This window comes from Gambusia affinis, linkage group LG10 (genome assembly GCF_019740435.1).
Source record: "Gambusia affinis linkage group LG10, SWU_Gaff_1.0, whole genome shotgun sequence".
NCBI lineage: Eukaryota > Metazoa > Chordata > Actinopteri > Cyprinodontiformes > Poeciliidae > Gambusia > Gambusia affinis.
This window is the reverse complement of record NC_057877.1, coordinates 16,735,079-16,756,195: the sequence shown is the minus strand read 5'-3', so window position 1 is coordinate 16,756,195 and position 21,117 is coordinate 16,735,079. Positions and strand designations below refer to the sequence as shown.

General features: G+C 38.3%; 1 protein-coding gene across 5 annotated transcripts in view; it reads right to left on the bottom strand.

The window, feature by feature from the left end:
• negr1 (neuronal growth regulator 1) overlaps nt 1-20,585 on the bottom strand; it is a 168,476-nt gene extending 147,891 nt beyond the window's left edge. For all 5 annotated transcript variants that reach the window (XM_044129575.1, XM_044129576.1, XM_044129579.1 and 2 more), the window contains exon 1: nt 19,996-20,585. In XM_044129575.1, the coding sequence (XP_043985510.1) occupies nt 19,996-20,165 (170 nt within the window). In that variant the 5' untranslated portion in view covers nt 20,166-20,585. The remainder of the gene's footprint in view (nt 1-19,995) is intronic.
• Nucleotides 20,586-21,117: the final 532 nt, after the last annotated feature.

The window sequence follows — 21,117 nt, the reverse complement described above, 5'->3', positions numbered from 1 at the left end:
TCCTCACGCCTGCGGCCCCAGAGACTCCTGTGCTCTCGTCACGCCTGTGGCGCCCCAGAGACTCCCTCCTCGCCGCTCATCGCCTGCGGCCCCAGAGACTCCTTGTGCCTTCGCCGCCGCTTCGCGGCGGCCCCAGAGTCCTTTTGTGCTCTCGTCGCCGCCTGCGGCGGCCCCAGAGACTCTTGTGCCTCGTCGCCGCCGTGCGGGCGTCTAGAGACTCCGCCGCTGACGCGCCGGACAGCCTCCGTGGTTCCCGCCTCCTGCGCCGCGGGACGCCGCCGGACAGCCTCCGTGGGTTTCGCCTCCCTGCGCCGAGGTCGGCCCCTGACCGCCTCCGTTCCGCCTCCTGCGCCGCGGGCGGCCGCCGGACCGCCTCGTGGTTCCGCCTCCTGCGCCGCGACGCCGCCGACCGCCTCCGTGGTTCCGCCTCCTGCGCCTGGGACGGCCGCCGGACCGCCTCCGTGGTTCCCGCCTCCTGCGCCGCGGACGGCCGCCGGACCGCCTCCGTGGTTCCCGCCTCCTGCGCCGCGGACGGCCGCCGGACCGCCTCCGTGGTTCCCGCCTCCTGCGCCGCGGACGGCCGCCGGACCGCCTCCGTGGTTTCCCGCCTTCCAGTGCTTCCGCCCACCCAGTTGGGTTTGTTTTGTTTGTTTTGGACTCTGGACCCTTGTGTTTTCCGCCCAATTATGTTGGGTAGTTTTTTGTTGTTTATGGACTCGGGACCCCCCATCCAGCTCCCCTCCGCCCACCCTCGTTGGGTTTCCCGTTTTGGGCGTCTGGGAGCCGCCCGTTAAGGGGGGGGTACTGTCGTGTTCTGTGTTTTTCTGTATGTTTATTTCTAGTTTCCTGTGTGTCTGAGTCTCTGTGTTGTCCTGTTTCCCCGTGATTAGTCCCCAGGTGTGTCTCGTTCCCTGATTACCCTCTTGTGTATTTAGTGTCACCTGTGTGTGTCTGTCTTTGTCGGATCCTTGTCTGCAGTCAGTGTACGTCAGTGTACGTTACGTCTCAGTTAGAGTCGACTGTTAAGTCCTCGCTTTTCCCTGTCGCTACCTGAAGTGAGCATTAACCTTCCGCTCTTCAGTGCTGCCAGGTCTGAGAACTGTTTCCTGTTTATTTTCATTAAAACTCCTCATTTCACATCATCTGGGTCTACTGCGTTTGCCTCACCGCCACCACCAAACCACAACTTATGACAGTCTGTCATATTAGAAAGCCCACCAAAAAGCATTGTTTTTATTCATTTTCTCCCTCTCTTGTTTTCCCTACTCATTATTACCCTTCTTTCATGTTCTGCTTTCATCCCTACCTAATTGTTAATGTTTAAGTGTCTCTGCACCATGGCTGTATAATTAGGACCTGTCACTTCCTTGGTGCCAGAATAACCCAGGAGAGGCTCCAAAGTGTCACATCCAAGTGAAAAACCACAAGAATTAAGATCGAGGAGGAGGTGATGATAATATAAAACAAGACCTTTAAATTTACTCTGTCTGACTCATCTGGGCTTAACAGGCACTTTTGAAGCTGAGCTCAACATTTTAGCTGTTGACTTGCCTTATACAGGAAAGTCAACAGCTTTCCTGTATAAAAAAAGTGGCTTTATAAACTGCTTGATTAGCAGTTTATAAAGGCATTTTACAAAAGCTTACAACATTATCTTCTAAATTCTATTTTAATCTTTATAAAGCCACTCCTGCATGAATTATTCATTGGTCAGTATATAGTGTCTGTCTACTCATTAAGTTTCCAATAAGAAATAAATCTGTGGAGTAAATTAGTCTGTCAAATGACAGCTGAGTTGACAGAAAACTCAGCTGTCTGAGTAATCTGAAGATTTAAAATAAATATAATTTGAAGCAACTGGTAAGTGCCAGTTGCATGTGCTCTGAACATTAATTATTTAATTGTGTTTTCTGTTAGATGAAGAACAGCAAAACAACAAATATAGCATGTAATAGTTGTCAACACATTCAAAATGGTCCTGCTAATACAGGTTTACAGTACACAGCAGTGACAGAAATCAGTATAAACACACATCGACACATGCACGGTGTGCACTGTGAAGAGGAACATAAAGCACACTATTTTGTTTTTACAGCCCTTTATCTGGTCCTTATATTTTCATGTCTAAAGTTAGTCTTTGCTAATTCGAGTATCTAAGACCAAATCAAAGACACAAATTATTTAAAAAAAAAAAGATTTTGTTGTACTTTCACATTCACATATTTGCACTCATAAACGTGAACACTTTCATACACTAATACAAAGTTAGCAGGCACCTTACACATCGTAAGAGGAAGTTGGAATCCAACTCACAATTTCCAAGATATGACACAGCTCCTCTACACAACTACTGATTTATTCATTCAATAAGAGAAAAGTGTAGGAACCACACACAACACATGTCATTCATACAATGCATCTTTTTTGTCACATCGATTAGAATAGTAATATACAAATAAGTAAATACAGCTATTATGAATCATAAAATGTTTTTCATTATGTTTTTGCATCCCAAATTAACTTTCTTTGATAAAATAAACTGTCCTGACTAGTGACTATCAAAGAAAGATAACAGTGTATTAGGCTTTGAGAGATAGTCTGAAAGCCTTTGGGGCTTTTCATTAAAATGCATGCAAATCCAAAATCAAGATTTCTTTGTAGCCAAGTGCACATATTCAAATAGACAGCAAAGTGGAGTGATCTTCATTAAAGGAAAAATATTCAGGCCTAAGGATTAAAATGTATCCTAATTAATCAGATAGCAATTTATAACAATATCTATGTAAATAATGCTTCAAACTCCAAAATCAAGCAGTTGTTTAACCTTGAAACCTGAGCTTGTACAGAAAAGAACTGTATTATTCTTAATTCACTGTACTATATTACCTTTATTTTATATTTATGAGATTTTTTGTGTAAAAATTTGGTTATTAGAATTCTGGCATTTAAGAGAAAAGAATATCTTCATCAATTTTGACGTCAAATTGCAAATTAGATGTGTAATTTCAAATATTTATCATCTCAGCAAAGTGGCTCCCCAGCTGTTCAAAAACATCATGCTACTTTTGCAAAAACAAAAAATTGACACTTCCCTCAATTATCACCTGTATATCATTATTGTCCAGTATATCATTCTTTATATTTTCTTTATAAAATATAAATAGTAAAATGCATGCACAGGTACAAAAATCTATAATCATTGTATTGAGCTTACAATGGATTACATGAAAAGCCACAAGACTCTGAAGACGTTACTCATAAAATGTCATAGTGAAACAAGAGCACGGTGTGCACTGTGAAGAGAAAAACATATAAATTTACAATTTATCTGTTCCAGAGTCTTAAAGTTAATTCAGTCAGTGTCAGAATTCATGTCATGTACAGAGATAAGTGAAGAACCCTTGGTTTGTATTTACTGTAAACACTCCAGATTTGTTGAGCAGTTGTATTTCACAGATGTATCCCATGCAATCTACAAATATTTACTCACCAAAAGAAATTAAGAAGACTCTCCTCTCCCAGTGTCCTTACAATCAAATCAAAAATCGCTGCTTCAAGGTGATGCAAAAACAGAAATACAGCCAAATCTTTTGAGTCAAAAGTGTGACATAAACATCTATATATCTGATTGGTTTCATATTTACTTCTATTGCCATATATGATGTTGCACTGGAAAAAGGAAATAGGAAAAAAAAAATCATTTTCATAGCGATCATATTAAAGACTGCAAGTGTTTTAAAGCAGTGGTCCCCAACCACCGGGCCGCGCAAGAAATAATTAAATATGTCCGTTCTATGTGTTGAGTCTGGAGGAGCTTTTATTTTGAGAATCCTACACCGGATGCTGTCGGTTATGTCTTGCACGCCAACATGGAGCAGAATGTGTAAGAAATCACAACGCGTCGCCCACCCCCTTTGTAAGAAACAGCGGCATCGGTCTCGATTCTCACAATGCGCACCGCACCCCCCCAGTCCGCAGAAAAGGTCCGAAGGGTAGACCGGTCCGCTGTACTAAAAAAGTTGGGGACCACTGTTTTAAAGTAAGCCGCGTCTTGCCCCTGCTCCTTTGTCTAGTGGGGAACACTGACAGCAACATTAACAGAATATAATAAAACATCTGGCCCACAAATTCCCTTAAGTGAGCCAGTGCACACTACCAAAGTCATTCGGCAAAGCACCTGTTTCCACATGAAGCAGCGATGGCAGATATGGAACACGACAGCAAGAACAAACCTCAAACACAGTGCTGAGTTGTTTTTTTTTCTTTCTTTCTCTTTTGAACATGTTGAATAGCCCCGAGGTGACCATGAAAACAAAGATGACAGGATTATCATCTTCAGGCTTTGAAAAGTGTACCCATTAGCAACTGCACTGGTAATAACAAGGGGTGAATATTCTGAAATGAAAGTGGCACTCGAATGGTGCAGAGAAAAAAGCTAGGGCATTGCACTGAAATCAAAGACACTGCCTGGATTGAGGTTTGAGGCAGAAGACGTGGCCTACTCACTTCCAAGAAAGACATCTGAGTGAGAAATTGCACCATGAGCTATAGAAGCTGGGAGCTGATTGCATGCTTAAGGGAAGTATTATTGTGAAATGGGGCTTTATCCAAAATACAGTAAGATGAATCAGTATGTGTATGAAATCCAAAACTGGAAAGCACATTTTTACATGACAAGGAAATGATAGCTGCACACACTGCATAACATAGCAATACATTTATTTCCTACCTCAAGGCTTGAATGCTAATTAGCTTGGAGCTGTAATCCTTCCTTTGATAACACTAACTTGGTATTATGTGGAACTGAAACATGCTGTGAAGCACTCAGAGTAATTTAATGTTGGGTCTGTAAAGATTGCATCTACATCTGTAGAAAAAGATGCAAAGATCAGTTAGGTGGCGGATTTTTGACAGTTTTGTAAAGCTTTGACCTGTTAATACCGATTCCAGCAGATTAATTTAACAGTAATCAAAATATATTTGCCACAGTCTACAGCCACCATTGTTTCTCATAAAATTCTAACAGAAGTAACAGAAGCGATGCCTTACGATGTGTGAAACAGGAGGTGTTGTAAAGCAGAGTTTGACTATTATTTTAGAACAAGGACATCAAGTTGACATTTTAAGATGTCTTGGGCATCTTGTAGAAACTAGATGCCCAAGATATCTAAGATGTCTGGTGTCTAAGATGTTTGGTGTCTAAGATGTTGTAAGACATCTAAGATGCTAACCACAATGCTAGTGCGGTTGGCATTAATAACATTAAACTCCTGTCTCTGCCACAAGTTAAAAAAATTCATCAATGTAATTGATGATGGCGATTGGCGGATGTTCTTGGTATTACCACTTTATGTAACACGCTCAATCTCTATCACCCCTCTCAGCTTACAATAATGTTCTGGATGGTGGCCACTGAAAGAAGATCTAATGTGACGTTACTAGTTAATCGAATGGAACTAATTTTAATCTAATAAACCATTACTCGACAATTAAGTGTACGTTGATTAACTGTTTGGATCCCTAGGTTAAACAGTCAGCAAGTTCCATCGCTCCAGGCAAGAGTATCTCAAGAGACTGACCTTAAGGCCACTGATGAGTTAAAAAAAGGAAACTACAGTAAGCTTTTTTAAGCTGCTGAATTGAACTACATTCAATTTATTTCATTTATTTCTCCCAAAGGGAGATAATTTTACCTTAAGCTATAAGGTTATACAAGTTGTCTTTGTTACATTTTATCTGTATACTGGTATAGAATGTGATAGTGTAAAGACTTTATGAAGAAGTCCAAATACACTTTCCTTCATCCTGCTTTAAACATGCTTTATATCTATGTGAATAAGATTTAAGACAAACATTGGTTCAGCACAAGTCATTTTACCTAAAATGAATTAATCCATGGATATAAACTGTAACTCAGTCTATATTTGTTTTTCTTAATAGTACTATTTTATATACAAATAATTCAAATTTCAATGTGAAAAACAATGTTTCACTTGTAATTTTACATACTGCAGCTTTAATCAATAACAAGTCAATATTGTATTTATGGACAGTAATTTAAAAAGTAATAAACCAGTAACAATACAATATTAAAAATTATGTGGTAGAAAATTTGGATGCCGATATGAAAAAAAGTTAGGCACCCCAGTACAACCACAGCAAGAAATTAATCTATAGCCATGGACTAATGTTTATACTTTAAACTTTGATTTCAGTGCAATGCCCCAGCTTTTATACTTTTTTTTAAATTTCTAGAAATTTCATTCAATTTTTGAATTAAATCTTGGTGCATCAGATGCCGTTTCCTGACTCAGATGATGCTCAATGCTACAGAGAGCATCAGAAGCTATTGAAAGATTTTCTCATATTGTGCAGCTGCATTTTTCTAGTTGCATAAAAACCAGTGGGATTTTATCATTTTTGAGGTACTAACAACTATTAGCAATGCAGACTGAGAAATTGCACTAAAAAAATATGGTCACAAGTTGAGTTTGTACATGGATGGTTGTTTGATTACAGATGCATACTTTTGCATTTCTCTGATCCAAGTAACTTCAAAACTTCTAACTCATGCCATGAGCCCAAAAGAATGTAGTCTGAAAAGTAGTGTCATCTAGATAAGTTATTATCATATTTTGGATGAATACTAAACTTTCTAATTATCTTGTGAAGCAGCCAGATTCCCTTGAGATTTGCGTGATCACCATCAATCCTCCCTAGCCTGAAGCTATGCGTATATATGCTGCTTAAGTGTCTGTAATATTAAAGCTCTGGAGTATTTGTTGACTGACTGAAGAGCAAAGAACATTGCTGAGGGCTTTTCTTAACTGCAAAGATAGTCTGCTCTCCTCTCAACTAAGCATCAGACAGAACAAAACAGCATAGAATATCACTAAATACAACTGAACAAACTCTGGAGGGTTCACCGAGAACACCAGACAGCTCATCCATCACTGGGTAGAAGCTGATCACAACTGCATTTGCTTACCTCTGGATGCAATTAGGGAGAGAAAACAGCAGTGAGAAAAACAGGAAAAAAATAAAAAAATGTATATCAGACTGTGCCAAAAGACAGGAGTGAAAGGAAATCATAGAATTTTAAAAGCCTAGCTTTCCATCACCCCCTCATCTAAAATTAGAAAACTAATGAGCAGCAGTCTAATGGATCAGTTGATTAATTCACTATTAAACATGTGCACATTGTTGTAGAGTGTTTTTTTCATTACACTAAATGATATGCTGTGATTTGATGGCTATTATAATAAAACACTGTCAAACTCTTGTGTAAGAATACTGTGTAACACTGTTAACACTTTTAAATAGTCCAGTACTGACCATTTGACTAATGACCTCTTTCAAAGCTGCCACATATCTCAAGTTCTAAAGGGCCTGTTTTGCATTCCAATAGAAAAACAGCTATTTTATTTTTCTGTCGTGTACAATCTGAACATTGCACATCTGGTATTAAACAGAAAAACAATACAACTTCCTTTTTTCATCTTAAAAATTACAGCTTTGAAGTAAAATATGTTTCAAATATGCCATGTGTGAGAGCAGCGACACTGCAGAGGCAATAGGTTCTCATTAAATGAAAAATATTAATGGCGTGAAAACACATTTGGAGTAGGACATATTTTGTAAAACTTTTTTAGTAACAGTTACATTTTAATCTTAAAACACATTTTAATAGCAAATATAGCCTGTGTAAATACAAAATCTACTTTTAAAATGATTGTATTATCCTTTTTAAATCATGAAAGAATATATTACACACACAATGGAAAGTTGGGTTAATTTTGCAAGCTACATCCAGGCCTGATAACTGACAAAGCATCACCATAGAAAGAGAGTTATGTCACTGTTTGAACTAGCTGATACGTGATAACGTGGTTCACGTAGCTCTCAGTAGTTCCAAACATGTCAGCCCTGTCAGTCAGTTTGAGCGGCTTCTGGTGCGACATAACACAGAAATGACTTTTGTTTTAGTAATTATTGAGCAATAATGAACTGAATCCTTCACTATGTATTTTATCAAAGCGTTTTTGAACACAGCAGGGGCATTTATCACTCTTACAAATTTTAGAGGTAAACGAGACTGCAAATTTATGGTTAAATGCATATAGTCTACAGTGTTTTATGATTATGCTATGCACATAAAATAAGAAAATAAAACATGGGTAACAATACCTATTATAAAGCTTTCTAATGTCCTCTGTGTGCTAGCATGAGGATGACAGATTTTTTTGTATTCACTTAGGTTATCAAATGTCAAAATGTGTTTTGTGATATGAAAACTTTAGGTCTCAAGAAACGAAAAGGATGAATAAATGTATTTAAGGTCAAACATGCTTTATTACACTTTATCTAATTCAAATATTTAAATATAATATTGGTAAGCTAAACTATACTATGCTTTGTTAGTAAAAGCTGCATGTTTAAATTCTTGTGCATTACTTCCTCAATTCTACAAAGGGTAAAAGAATCTGCTGCCTACTGTCCCTCTTATACCAAATTCATTCCACAGAAATTCCACCTTACAGTCCTGAAAGCTCAGCAGATCTGTTCTTAAAGCATTACCAGTCAAAGTGTGACTATAATAAGTGGTATAATATTTATCACAGAAATGCCCTTTTGTAATCTTTATAAATTAATACCAGCAAGATGATCCTGGGTTTGAGTCCCGGCTTGGGTTCTTTCCACAAGGAGCTTCCATAAAACAGAGTAGCTGACAAAAATAATGATTTGTGATTCCAAAAAGACTCGTGATTTCAAAACGCTGTTGGACACTCAATAAAAATGAAAATATGGATTGAATATTACTTCAAATCCAGCATTGTTACAATATTTCCATGAAATATTGCAACAATATTTCCATGAAATATTGCAACAATATTTCCATAAAATATTGCAACAATATTTCCTTAATCAGCTCTTGAGTCTTTTACACACTTCTGTTATCTTCACCATTTGAAAGGAAAATGTAGAACCATTCAATGACTCTGATTTGCTCTCCCACTTCCATCCATGTTTACTAATTATTACCAACACAGACTCTCCAATTACTCAGCTCTAACAAACATTTACAGCAATCAGAAATCCTGGCACGTTATGAAGCTGGAAAGAAGAAAGAAAAAAAAAAAAACATCACCATAACTTTCTGAGAACAACTCCAATTAAAATTCTTTAGCCATGCCAACAATGAGACAAATGAATTATGACAATATGTACCTCCTTTAGCTGGTTTGGCCTCTAATCCATTGTGAGTGAGCAGCCATTGTGAAAATATGACTGAGATGACTGAAGTACAAGTCATTACAGTATGTAAGTTTTATTTGAGGAAATGTCGATGATAGACAACTCGAAACAAAAAGAAAGTAGCTGTCTTTTAAAGCGATCATATGTTAGCCATAGAAAAGTCTTTTTTTTTTTTTTTTCCAGCTCAAGTCAAGTGTCAAATCTTGATTAACAAAAAAAATTCTCACATCAAATGTATGCTATGTTCTCTCCCAATAAGACTGCATTACAGTGGTATATGGACACAATTTATAAACTTTAAGCATAATTTTACCATGAACATCTTATAGTTTTTTATCTTTTTCAGAACAGTCAGCCAAGCATGGGTATTCAAAACACCAATGGCTATTTATTATTTGTTTTCCTTTTTGCTCAGGTATAAATTGCCCACTGTCCAAAAGCATCCCAGATTGATAAATCAAACATTCTTTATAGAAAACAGTTTACATCTAAAATCATTGCAGCCATTTGTGGCTTCCTTACTCTAAATGCTTTCTTGATTCAATCAGTGAATAAATACAGTTTAAACAGTTGTTTATTTAATTTTAATTTAAAATTCAAGTCTCAACACATTAGAGCACAAGTCTAAGTCAAGTCTAAAGTGTTTATTTTTGCAAATACAGCATATATTAAAAATGATTTTGTTCCTATTTATGTTTAAACTAGTGCTGTCAATCTATTAAAAATGTAATCAGATTAATCACACTCTGATGCTGTGATTAATCACAATGAATCACTATGCCTAAACTTGTAATTGTGAAATATAAATATGCGTGTAGTTGTTCTTTTATTATTATTTTCTTATTTTAATTTAGTTTTTCAGCAGAAAGCAGGTAACATAGTCCCCCAGTATTCAGCAGTAACTAGGGGAAACCTACTCCACTACACATGCATACAAGTAGTAACAAACTTGTTCAGGGCACAACTGACAGATGTGACATATTTCATTTTCTAGTTCTTGGGTGTCTCATTCCTTCCTGATGCCTGATGCTTGCATCAGCGTAAAAGGTTAATCTTTCATTGTTGTTTCTCGCATCCCATGTGTCGAGCCCATAACACACTCCTGTGAATAAGGTAACCCTCTGCAAACTTTTAGGTCAAAATTGGCATAATGTAATATTAACGTGAAGACATTTTCAGATTAATCACATGCGTTAACTAGGGATGCTCCGATCAGGTTTTCTGCTGCCGATTCCGATACTGATCACCAATGAGGCCAATCTCTGTCGATCACCAATCTTTGCCGATCACCTGGATTGACTATAAATTTTTTTGCTTTAGCTATAAATGCTACTATATGATATGTGTTTACTGGCCACTCCATCAAGTGCTTGTTTTTTAAATGTCACATTAGATTTGTTGTGTTGATGCATTTTGACGTGCTTCACCCCCAAGGTAATTTTCCACCACAACACGCAAACCTCCCCGTTCACTCTCAGAGTGTTCAAGTTCCACACCACATTGCTTAGGATTTACTGCTGCATGCTTGCGCAGTGTGAAGGTAAGAGGAGATACAGGTGATCGGCAACAAGAGATTGTGATAGGCGATCACCGATCACACACCTTTTCATGGAAATCGGCCGATTATTACCGATGGCCGATCAATCGACACGCCTCTAACATTAACGCATTAACATTGGCAGCCTTACTTTAAATTAAATATTTCAAGTCAAAAATGTAAAATGGAAGCAATCAAAGCTAAAGAATGGCCAGTGTTTGGCATGTTTGCCTTTGATGCTGCAAAGCTTCCCTTTTCCTTAACCTAAATGTTAGCTCCCTCCACAGATTCACTATCAATTTCAAGATTTAAAAACATTCATGTCAAATTTTGTCAAAGGAAACATGAAAACTGCTAAGATTACTTTAAACCTGAATCTGCCAAGGGTATTAATCTTTTTGAGCTTACCACTGTGATGTACACAGTGATAAGCTCAAAGGCATCTAAATGCATTATAATGCAACTGAGACACGTTACAGCCAACATATTGTGGGCAAACTTCAAGCCATCTCTAATATTTTGAAGGACATCGTCGGAGGCTATTAAAGTTACACTTATCCTTGTGCATAATATAATGTAAAACCAAGATAAATAGGCAGGACTGAATTTTATTAAACCACAAGAACATTCCAGCTTAGATCTCAAATCTCTTTAGCTGGTTTTAATTCAGTGAAGGACATCGTTAAGACATCCATGTGTCAACACATCTGATTTAATATTCCCATGGAACGAGACTAATGTCTGGCTCCATTCCTTCCAGCCATGCTCACTCATAAATATCCACCATGGCTGGTAGTGTCATCAGCCACACTATAAAGGGAAATTTATTGTCTTGATGGTGATTCCACCTCACACCCACTACTTATAAATATCAAAGATTTCAAACATGAGAAAAATATTACCATGAAGAAAACAAAGGTGATATTTTTCCAGAAATTTGAAAAGTCCCACCTTTAGTGTCTAGGTCACGGAGGTGCAATGAAAAAAGTAAAGACAAGTGTGTGGTGGAACTCAGGTCAGAGCTTCTAAACTTTACAGTGGATGGTGGCAGATGCTGTCAATGACCTGCCAACATGAGCTACATAACCAGGCTTCCCATATACTGTTCAACTGGGGAGGGAGTGATGAGATTACAAAATGTTGTCAGAGTAGCACAACTAATTATCATGAAACACGAGGAGATGCTAACTGATTGATTAAGGATTGTAATTGAAGGGGCTCTAAGGAATGGGTTCTCAGTGATTAAAGGCTGCAAGAGTTGGCATATGATTAAGAAGGCTTTGCAGCATTCAACAAGGAGCTGGTAAAACAAATTTACTCTGCAGAAGCTGCCGGAGAGTAGAAAAATCTTACAACAAAGCAGTGATTTTCCAATAAAGGAACATGCAGAGAAACAGTGCTATTTCTGATTCAGCTTTCTGCAAATCAATCCACACCAACTATCTTCTTAAGCAGTCTGTAAGAACGCCTTTCACTTGATCTAATGTATTTGCACTGTAGATATAAATAGCAAATGGAGAAATGGTGCCCCAATTACTTTAACAGTATAACATTCTAAGTGTATTTGACATTACAAGAAAGTGTAGTATACCAACAAGGCAGACATAAACTTCAGAAAAATTCTCTTTCAAGTTACTTCTTTTTAGACTTAAACAGATGATATAATCTGCTAATGCCTACACACTTTCTGTTGAGTTCAATTCCAATGCACTGCCTTTTTACACTGCATAAAAATGCCTCTGTGATATTTTAGTGCCAAATTATTATAATTATATGGACGCTTAGAGCCTCAAATGTGTGAAAGCTCCATTTTCCATCCCAAATTATTTCCTCTATCCTCCATAATTGTAGTGATTATAAGAGTATTAGAAAGATGCTTTAAAGCCTAACATAGCATCTATTTCCATAGAAAAAATTACTTTGAGAAAGCATTTCTATTTATGCTTTAATATACCAGGGCACTCAATCACTTTATAACTAATTGAAATACATTAGAAATAGAAAAGCTTAATTTTCAGTAAGTACAATGGAATGATTTGTCTGCAAAATCATGGCCACGAATATAATCAATTTGAAAAATGCTCACAGTGTGTAAATTTGGTTCGTTTATGCATGTCAGTGGCACTTCATAGTTTTACCATTAGGTTATAGAAAGCTAGATTTTGCTTTGCATGCTGAAAAAACTAAGTGCCTCTCTCCTCTAATTTTAGCACTTGATTTATCTTTTTATGGTTTTGAAATATATTAATATATGGCCAAGTTCCAATCTTTACGCAAAACATGATTTATCATGGAAATAATATTCCATTCTGACTGGGACTATTTGGACCATTTGTCGATGAAGACAAAAGAACAGGCAATGCAAAGCTAATCTTTAGATAAGAATGACAACCTATGGAATTTTATTACCCCTTTTTTACTCAAATATAAAACCTAAAAAAATTTAAAACAAATAATATACTTTGCTATTTTGCTGAAGACATGTTTTTATGGTTTTCCTGAGGACTTAAACACAAACCATGGCAAACTTTGTATGTCACATCAAAAACTAGTTTCCATTCTCACTAATAATTAGCACTTACAAATAGAAGACAGAGTAATGAATCTAATGAGTAAGTCAGTCAGCCTCCCTTAAGCAACAGAAGATACTCCCTAATGTTAGCTTTCTGGCAGCGGAGACAGTCAGCTTCCCATCATCACTAATATCTATTTAGAGATGGCTCCATCTGGGAGCCCCTCCCACATGCACACAGTTTTATTCATGATCATGGCTATTCCCTAGCTGAGGAGAGATCAAATGACAACCAAAACATTGGCTCCTCTTGGAATGGAGACTGCGAGGAGCAGAGAGGCTGTGAAAGAAAGGCAACATTGTGCTGAGAGCAGCACAGATTGCGTTAAACATGTGCCGCATTGAACAGGAGAGAGGATTTTGGCGTTTAATTAACAGTGACAGACTCAGGTGTCCCCCCAGATGTGTCGTAAGAGGCAAAACAGGTTTTCACCTAAACGAGCGCATGGTACTGCTGATATCTGCCAGGTAACCAATGTGTTCGTAGCACACAATATAAGCTCCATCCCTTTCAAGCTGTTGGAAATGAAGTAGTTCATACTGTTGATATTGCTTTCAGAGAAGTGGCTGTGGCCTAATTAAAAAAGTGCTGAATTTCTGAAAGTAGTTAGCACACTCTTCGGCTTTGGTTTTGGTCTGTGTTAGGAAGACAGTCAACAATTTCTCCTTTAAATTATATCCTGTGGAGCTTGAATAGTCATTTAATATCATCTTATTCCATCCCACTAGAATCTGTACATGCATGGGGGAAGGCAGTAAGCCATTTAAAATAGACGCTGTCTCTGGCACAAGTGCTTATAGTAAATGTCAAGACCTTTCAAAGCCGTAATAATGACACGGAAAAGAAAAGTGATGCATGGCACCATTTTTTCCAGGATAGAACTACAAAACGAGTCTTTGCAGCAATTGTGTACAGCCCGAAAAGGTTTTCATCAAGCGGCCTACTGACGTGTGGCAATGATTTTAGATTTATACGAATACCAGACTTTCAAACAAGTGACAGGTCAATTTTACACCATTACAGAGACAAAAGCCTGTGGTGCAGGCCTTATTTGTGGCTGAGGCCCAGCTGTCAAACTAAATAACATAAATAAGCCAAGATTATCTTGTTATTCTTTGTATAGTCTTTCTTGCATTTCTTGACTGTGCTTTAAACTTAAAATAAAACTTTAAAAGCTAAATTACTTTTTTTTTTTGTTTTGCCCATATTCAGTTGCAATCAGAAAAAAATCTATCTCCCAGTGAGTTTACTTATTAGTTAAGTTTTTTTAAAGACCATGTTGGGTGACTTCTTTATGATTGGAATGCCACATAGAGTCAACACAGACAATGCATGATGAACTCTTTGTGTGTAAAAGTTAAGAAAGCCAATCACAATTATTTAATCCCTTTACAATATTGTTATTATGAAAGTATCTTTGGGTCTGAAGTAAAGTTAAAACATAATTAAGCATTTGCAACCTCTGTAATTAGTCCTTGTTTGCTTCAGCTGTAATGCAGAAAAGCCCCACCCACAACAGTAATCAAGTTGAGTTTTAATCACAGTTAAGATAAAGGAGCTTTATATAAATCAAAGTATACAAGAAAAAGGGATAGCAATGTAAGAAGTTTCAGGTACGGCCCAGTCCCATCTTAAAAGAACTAAGTCTGGTTGAACTAAATTGACACAGATAACCTTTATACTGTTGATTACAATTGCTTTTCCATATGGAAGAGACAAGCACTGATGCTGAGCATTTGCTGGGAGCATAGAAAACTACTCTTTCATTTTGCCGTCCATTTCAAATTTGCAGCCCGTCGAGTCATTTACTAGAATAGTTAATTCATCTGAGTCCAAACAATATGAAACCTCCAAACCAAGTCTGGACTGAAACATTTGAACAATGTGCCCCACAGAAAGTTCACAGACACAGAGGAATTATCTTTTTTGCCAAACTTTAACATTGTGACATTGTGAAAGCCGATCCTCTCTCACAAGCTGGGCCTTTACAAAGATGGTGTACCTGTGAACCACTCTTTCTCAAAGGGCTTAAGCATGAATCAGGCCAACAGAAATGCAGCAACAAGAATCAAGGAGGTTGGAAGAAATAAACATGAGAGCAGATACATCTCTCAGAAGCCACTTCATAAACCAGAGGCAGTAAATAATTGCATGCTTCTAGGCATTTCGGTGTTTGAGAATGCTCACATTCTTAGCCAGCAATCAGCTTTGAGGCACAGTAAAAGTGCCCTTTACCAGCCAGGGTCTCAACAATGGAGAAATTCAACAGGCAGGCACTGTTTTCTGCAGCTAGTTCCTAAAGAGATAGTTCATTCATCCATCAATGCTGCACTCTCAGTCTAGAGGGAAAATGATAGAGCAGTGCTTCCTTGTGGTTGGAGAAAATGACAGTACAGAGACAGAGCGGGGCTTTTATCACCACTACCCTGATGAAAATGTTAGGCAATGAGATGCAAACTAGGAACATTAATGTTTAGCATCTGCATATAGTCTACAAGTCCAAGCAGAGCAAAGGAATAACGTCATACTGGCAGCATTAACATATGAAAAAAGGGAAATGAATGGTTACAGTGAGCACTGAATAACCCATTAATTAACTATGAGAGTCTAGCCATGAAATCTTCTTGAAAATGATTCCTGTACATCCTTTCATCAAAATTTCTAGGTGGCATTTACTGCTGCGATGACCTGCTTGAGTGTAAGTGTGGCCCTATTGAGGGAAGTGGGGGTTGGGAGGCAACTTGTTTAATGGACTGATTCATAGCAAAGGGATAATCTGAACCAATAAACCTCAGGATTCAGGAAAATCTCCTGCCACTGATCACTGCCAACCCAGACTGGTACCAGGGAATTAGACTTCCTCTTGAATAATGTCAGACATCCATGTTCTTTGCCACTGGCTAATCTAGGCATAAAATGGACCAGGTTTCTCATGATCATCTTCAGATTATACCATGAGGATATTTTTTTTTAATTAATGTAATTCAAATTTCAATATACAGATATAAAAAATGTAAGAAATTATAAGGTTAGCAGTTGTTTACAAGTCCTTGGAATATTGTCCCGTTTTACTCTTCTACTCCTCACAGAGTAATAATGGATAAAAAGCAATCTAGTATTAGCTTGTTAATTAGCTATCTGCTCTGGCAGAGTCTGAAACTAACAGACATGCTAGTAGCTTGACAAGAAAAGTTTTAAAATGGCGTAAACTGTAATAAGAGGAATGGTTCCATTCAGTGACTTCCCAAACAGGATTTTCCATAGCAGTCGAATATATTTCTTATTAGCAAGACAAAAGTGTAGCCTTGTTTCAGTCAGCTGACTAGCTATAATAAGTGGTGTTGTGGGGTGGTATTTGTTCCCAACAAGCAGTACTGGTTTTCCTCCATTCTCCTTAAATTGTCTGTGATTATTTTAGACACCTACACTGGAAACTCATTTACATGGACAGCAAAGAAATTTACAAATAAACCCCTGACAATCTGTGGTTCAGTATTTGTGAATTTTTCAGAGACGTAAAGCTGGAAAAGCAAAAGAGGTGGAGTAGCAGTGCTTATCAACAACAGATAGTGTTATCCAGAATGTATTACTATAAAATGTTGTTTCTGCAGTCCAGACATCGAACTACTGGCAATAAGTTTCCATCTATCATCATAATTTTTTTATTTTGCCGACCGGTTACATTCCACCCTTGGGTGTTGCTGACAATTCATGAAGTCACCAGTTCTGTTGTTGGTAAGATTCCTATATCTCCAAGTAGGATTGGATAAGAAAATCCATCCATCCATCCATCCATTTTCTTTACACCCTTCTTCCCTAAATGGGGTCAGGAGGGTTGCTGGTGCCTATCTCGAGCTGCGTCCCGGGCGAGAGGCGGTGTTCACCCTGGACAGGTCTGTCGCAGGGCAACACAAAGACATACAAGACAAACAACCATGCACACACACACTCACACCTAGGGAGAATTTAGAGAAACCAATTAACCTGACAGTCATGTTTTTGGACTGTGGGAGGAAGCCGGAGAACCCGGAGAGAACCCACGCATGCACAGGGAGAACATGCAAACTCCATGCAGTAAGATCCCCGGCCAGGAATCGAACCCAGGACCTTCTTGCTGCAAGGCAACAGCTCTACCAACTGCGCCAGATAAGAAAATCAGTAACAATATATATTGTGATAAACCCATGATCCATATGAATAGATAATTCAGCCAATACAATATTCAATAATTTAATAGGTTGTTGACATCAACTATCTCAGTCAGTCTTTGGTGACCTAGCAATAACTTGTTGAATAATTTGATGCATCAAGAGTTTAAGGTTTTGTCACTGTGCCTCACAGCCGCTTAAAAATAAAACACAGCAGCATGGAGAAAGAAGAAAATTGGCAGAACTAAAGAGGGAATTGCGAATATAAAAGAAAAAGCCACATTCACAGTTTAAGAAATATTTTAAGATGTATTTAAGAAATGTAAAACAAAAAAACAAATCAATTATTGATATCGACTGATATGAAATCCTTAAATTATGATACTTTTCAGTCATATCGCTCCACCCTACACCAACACCAGACCTCCTCTGGGAAAACCTTACTACAATCTATTTTTTCTATCACCAGATAGAAAATATAGGACAACCCTGAACATTCTCTTCATGAGACTGTCATAGAAAAGCGGTGTCTTCACTCAGAGCCCAGTTCAAATTCACTGTAACACAAACTGCTACAGAAGATCTTTCTTGCCTATGGCCATCACCATCTACAAATATTCTTTGAAGAACCTTGAATTAGCATGAGAAACAACATTTAATTTTATGTTTTTGAACATAATTAAATGTTCAAAAAGGTGTTTGAACTATTAAAATCAATATTTTTAGAGGGACTCTCAGGTATTTCCAAATTTCAATTATTGTTAGGTAGTTGTGGTCCTTAACCCCTGCAAATACTGGCTGTTCATTCTTTGTATGCCACTTTTAAATGATCCGTACATCATCTTTTTTCTTACCCAATTAAATAAAAGAAAAAGTATAAGACAGTAAACAAATGAGATTTAAGTCCTGTGGGAATAAAGGTTAGGGTAAAATTAGCAGCTGACACTTAAGTTAGCTGCTAGTGAAGCAGATGCTAACTTTAAACCATTATCAGTGCTAAAGTTAGCATTCCCTTCATTAGCTCCCTGTCAGGACTAGTTGGAAATCTAAAGGAGCTGTTAAACCAAAACTAGACAATACTGCATTGTATGAAGATTTTTTTAAACCACCATTTGAGATTTAAAAAACCATTATTCCTTTTGTAAAATACAAAATGAAAATTGCTTATTCTCAAACAGATTGCTAAAATCCCTTCAAGTAGTGATGATCTCATTATTGTGAAGCATCTTGTTAACAGGGATGTACTGTCACACCCTTAATATGGGCAGAACTTATGTTGCTTTAAACGTTACTTTGTTGCAGCTTTGCTTACATATTTACTCTGTTTGTGATATGATACTCATCTCAGTGTGGCTGCCAAAGATCACCCTCTGCCACAGATGCCCCTCAGTGCTTCAACAATCAAGTATGAGTCAACAATGACTAAAAGTCAAGCAGATTTCGCTGTTCTGTATTCAGGACCACACATAGAATCTTTCAGTCAGCATCTGCAGAATTGATATTGAAATATAGGCCTGTCCTCCCAGTTTATTACTGGTGGACCAAGAGATTTTGCATCTTTTTATTGAATGAACTTATGTTTTTTAGCACAAGTTTAAAAACATGAAATAAAACAATGATATTAAAGAGATGATTTAAAGTGTGTTTGGAACTTATTTATGTTTGTTGTTTTTTGTTTTGTTTGTTTGTTGTTGTTTTTTTTTTTGGGTGGGGGAGGATATTTTTGAATAGATTCTTGACTACAAAAATGCGTGCACTGGAGCGAAACCCCACCCAGAGCTGTTAATTCCAGCCTTAATGAGCAGCTACCTGGGCAGCTGGCACCGAAGCCTACGTGATGAAGGGAAGGGGAGGCGGATGAAGGGATAGATGGATGGAGGAAAGGGAGAATGAGGGAGATAACGCGTCATTGCCATAACTCGATTCAGATCAGCAGCGGCCACACTCTTCTTGCCTCGGTTTTGAAACTGCGACATCACTGTGTATTCTCCTAAACCTGACACACAGCTTGTATAGTTCCCTTATATAGCAGCCGTCGCGTTCAAAACGGTGGAAATCGGGCAAACATAATGCAATCAAATTACATAAGCGACAGACAGCACATAGCGAGCTGTGTAATTCAGACTGGGAGAATCAGAACTACACCAGACCCCTCTTGTATATCTTTATTCAGTGCTTACTGTTGTTTTCGAAGGGAACTATCAATGAAAACTTTGTTAGCAGCCAGTCGACATGCACTTGTGCAAGCGTCCTGTATAAGGGGCTCGCTGCACAAACGACCCCCTCCCGTAAAGAATAACATCGACTGGATGGAGGGAAAACTATCTATTGTTTGGATATCGCATGCACCAAACGCCTTAAAAAGTAGTTAATAGACATTTATGAAAGACCAGTAGGGGACTACCGTGTTTGAGTGTTTAACTTTGCAGGAAGGGATGAGAGTAAGAGCGGGAGAAAGTGAAGTTGTGTTGGCTTGTTTTACCTCAGCAGAGCCGTGTCGCCTTGTCTGCTCACTACATTCTCCACCGAAGAATAGTCCACAGTTTGTCCGACTGGCAAACAGGACGGCAGAAAGCAGCACAGGCTGAAAATGATCGCAGTAAGCCACTGACCAGAGACACAAGCATCCTGCACCGCAATCATTATGTCCATCACAGCTGTTTTGTGGTCGCTTTTTTTCCTCTCCCAAGTTGTTGCCCAAAGAAGCTTCTTCTTTTTCTTTTTTCAAAGAAAGAGAAAAGCGACAGACGGCTTTAACTCCAGACTTTTCCGCCTCGCAATCCCGTGAAGAAACGCTCCGTGGTTTATAGTTTCCCAGGTTTGTTTGGCTGGATGTACAGCTCGCTGTGTGGGGAAGTGTTCTCTCCAGTGGCTTGCACACCATCTAGTGAGGAAATGCGATGTAAAATGGGAGCAGACCTAGAAGCAGACAACCCCCAGGCTCTGATCCTGTTGCCATGCGGCCGTTTCCCGGGCAACCCGTTCCCAGTGGCTCGTGATGGAGCAGTAAAACCGGTAGGTATTGATACAACCTAGGAGCAATTAAAGATATCGACTTGTGAACCACCCTCTATTTATCCCTCCGTAAGGAAATGAAGAGTCCGCGCATTTGTAGAAATGGAGTCTAGTGACGTAAAGGCACTTATCCCAAAGGAAAACTCTGGACATTTTTTTCTTGGATGAGAAATCTGGGAAGTCCCTTTTACCAAGAGGGGCTATGGTCAAAGTATCCAGTGAAATGTGCACCTGCAGCAGGGCCGGCCTTAGGGACAAGCAAACTTTGCTAATGTTTTGTGAATGTATGGAAGCCATTGGGTCTCCATGAGAGGTGTTATTGTTTCATGTGAGGTATAAGTACATGCTGACATTATTAAACTGAAACAAATATGCAAAAACTTATGGTAAAAGTTTTTGTTGTTGTTTTGTTTTGTTTGTTTGTTTTTTTATCATCAGTGCTATACTCCTATACTTGTATAGCGCTTTTTCAAGTCCAGGTAACTCCAAATCACTTTACACTACAATCAGTTAGTTTTCTCAAGTTCAGTTAAATATCCAGTTCAAAACGTAAATCTCTTTATGTGTCATATAATAAAAAAACGGATTA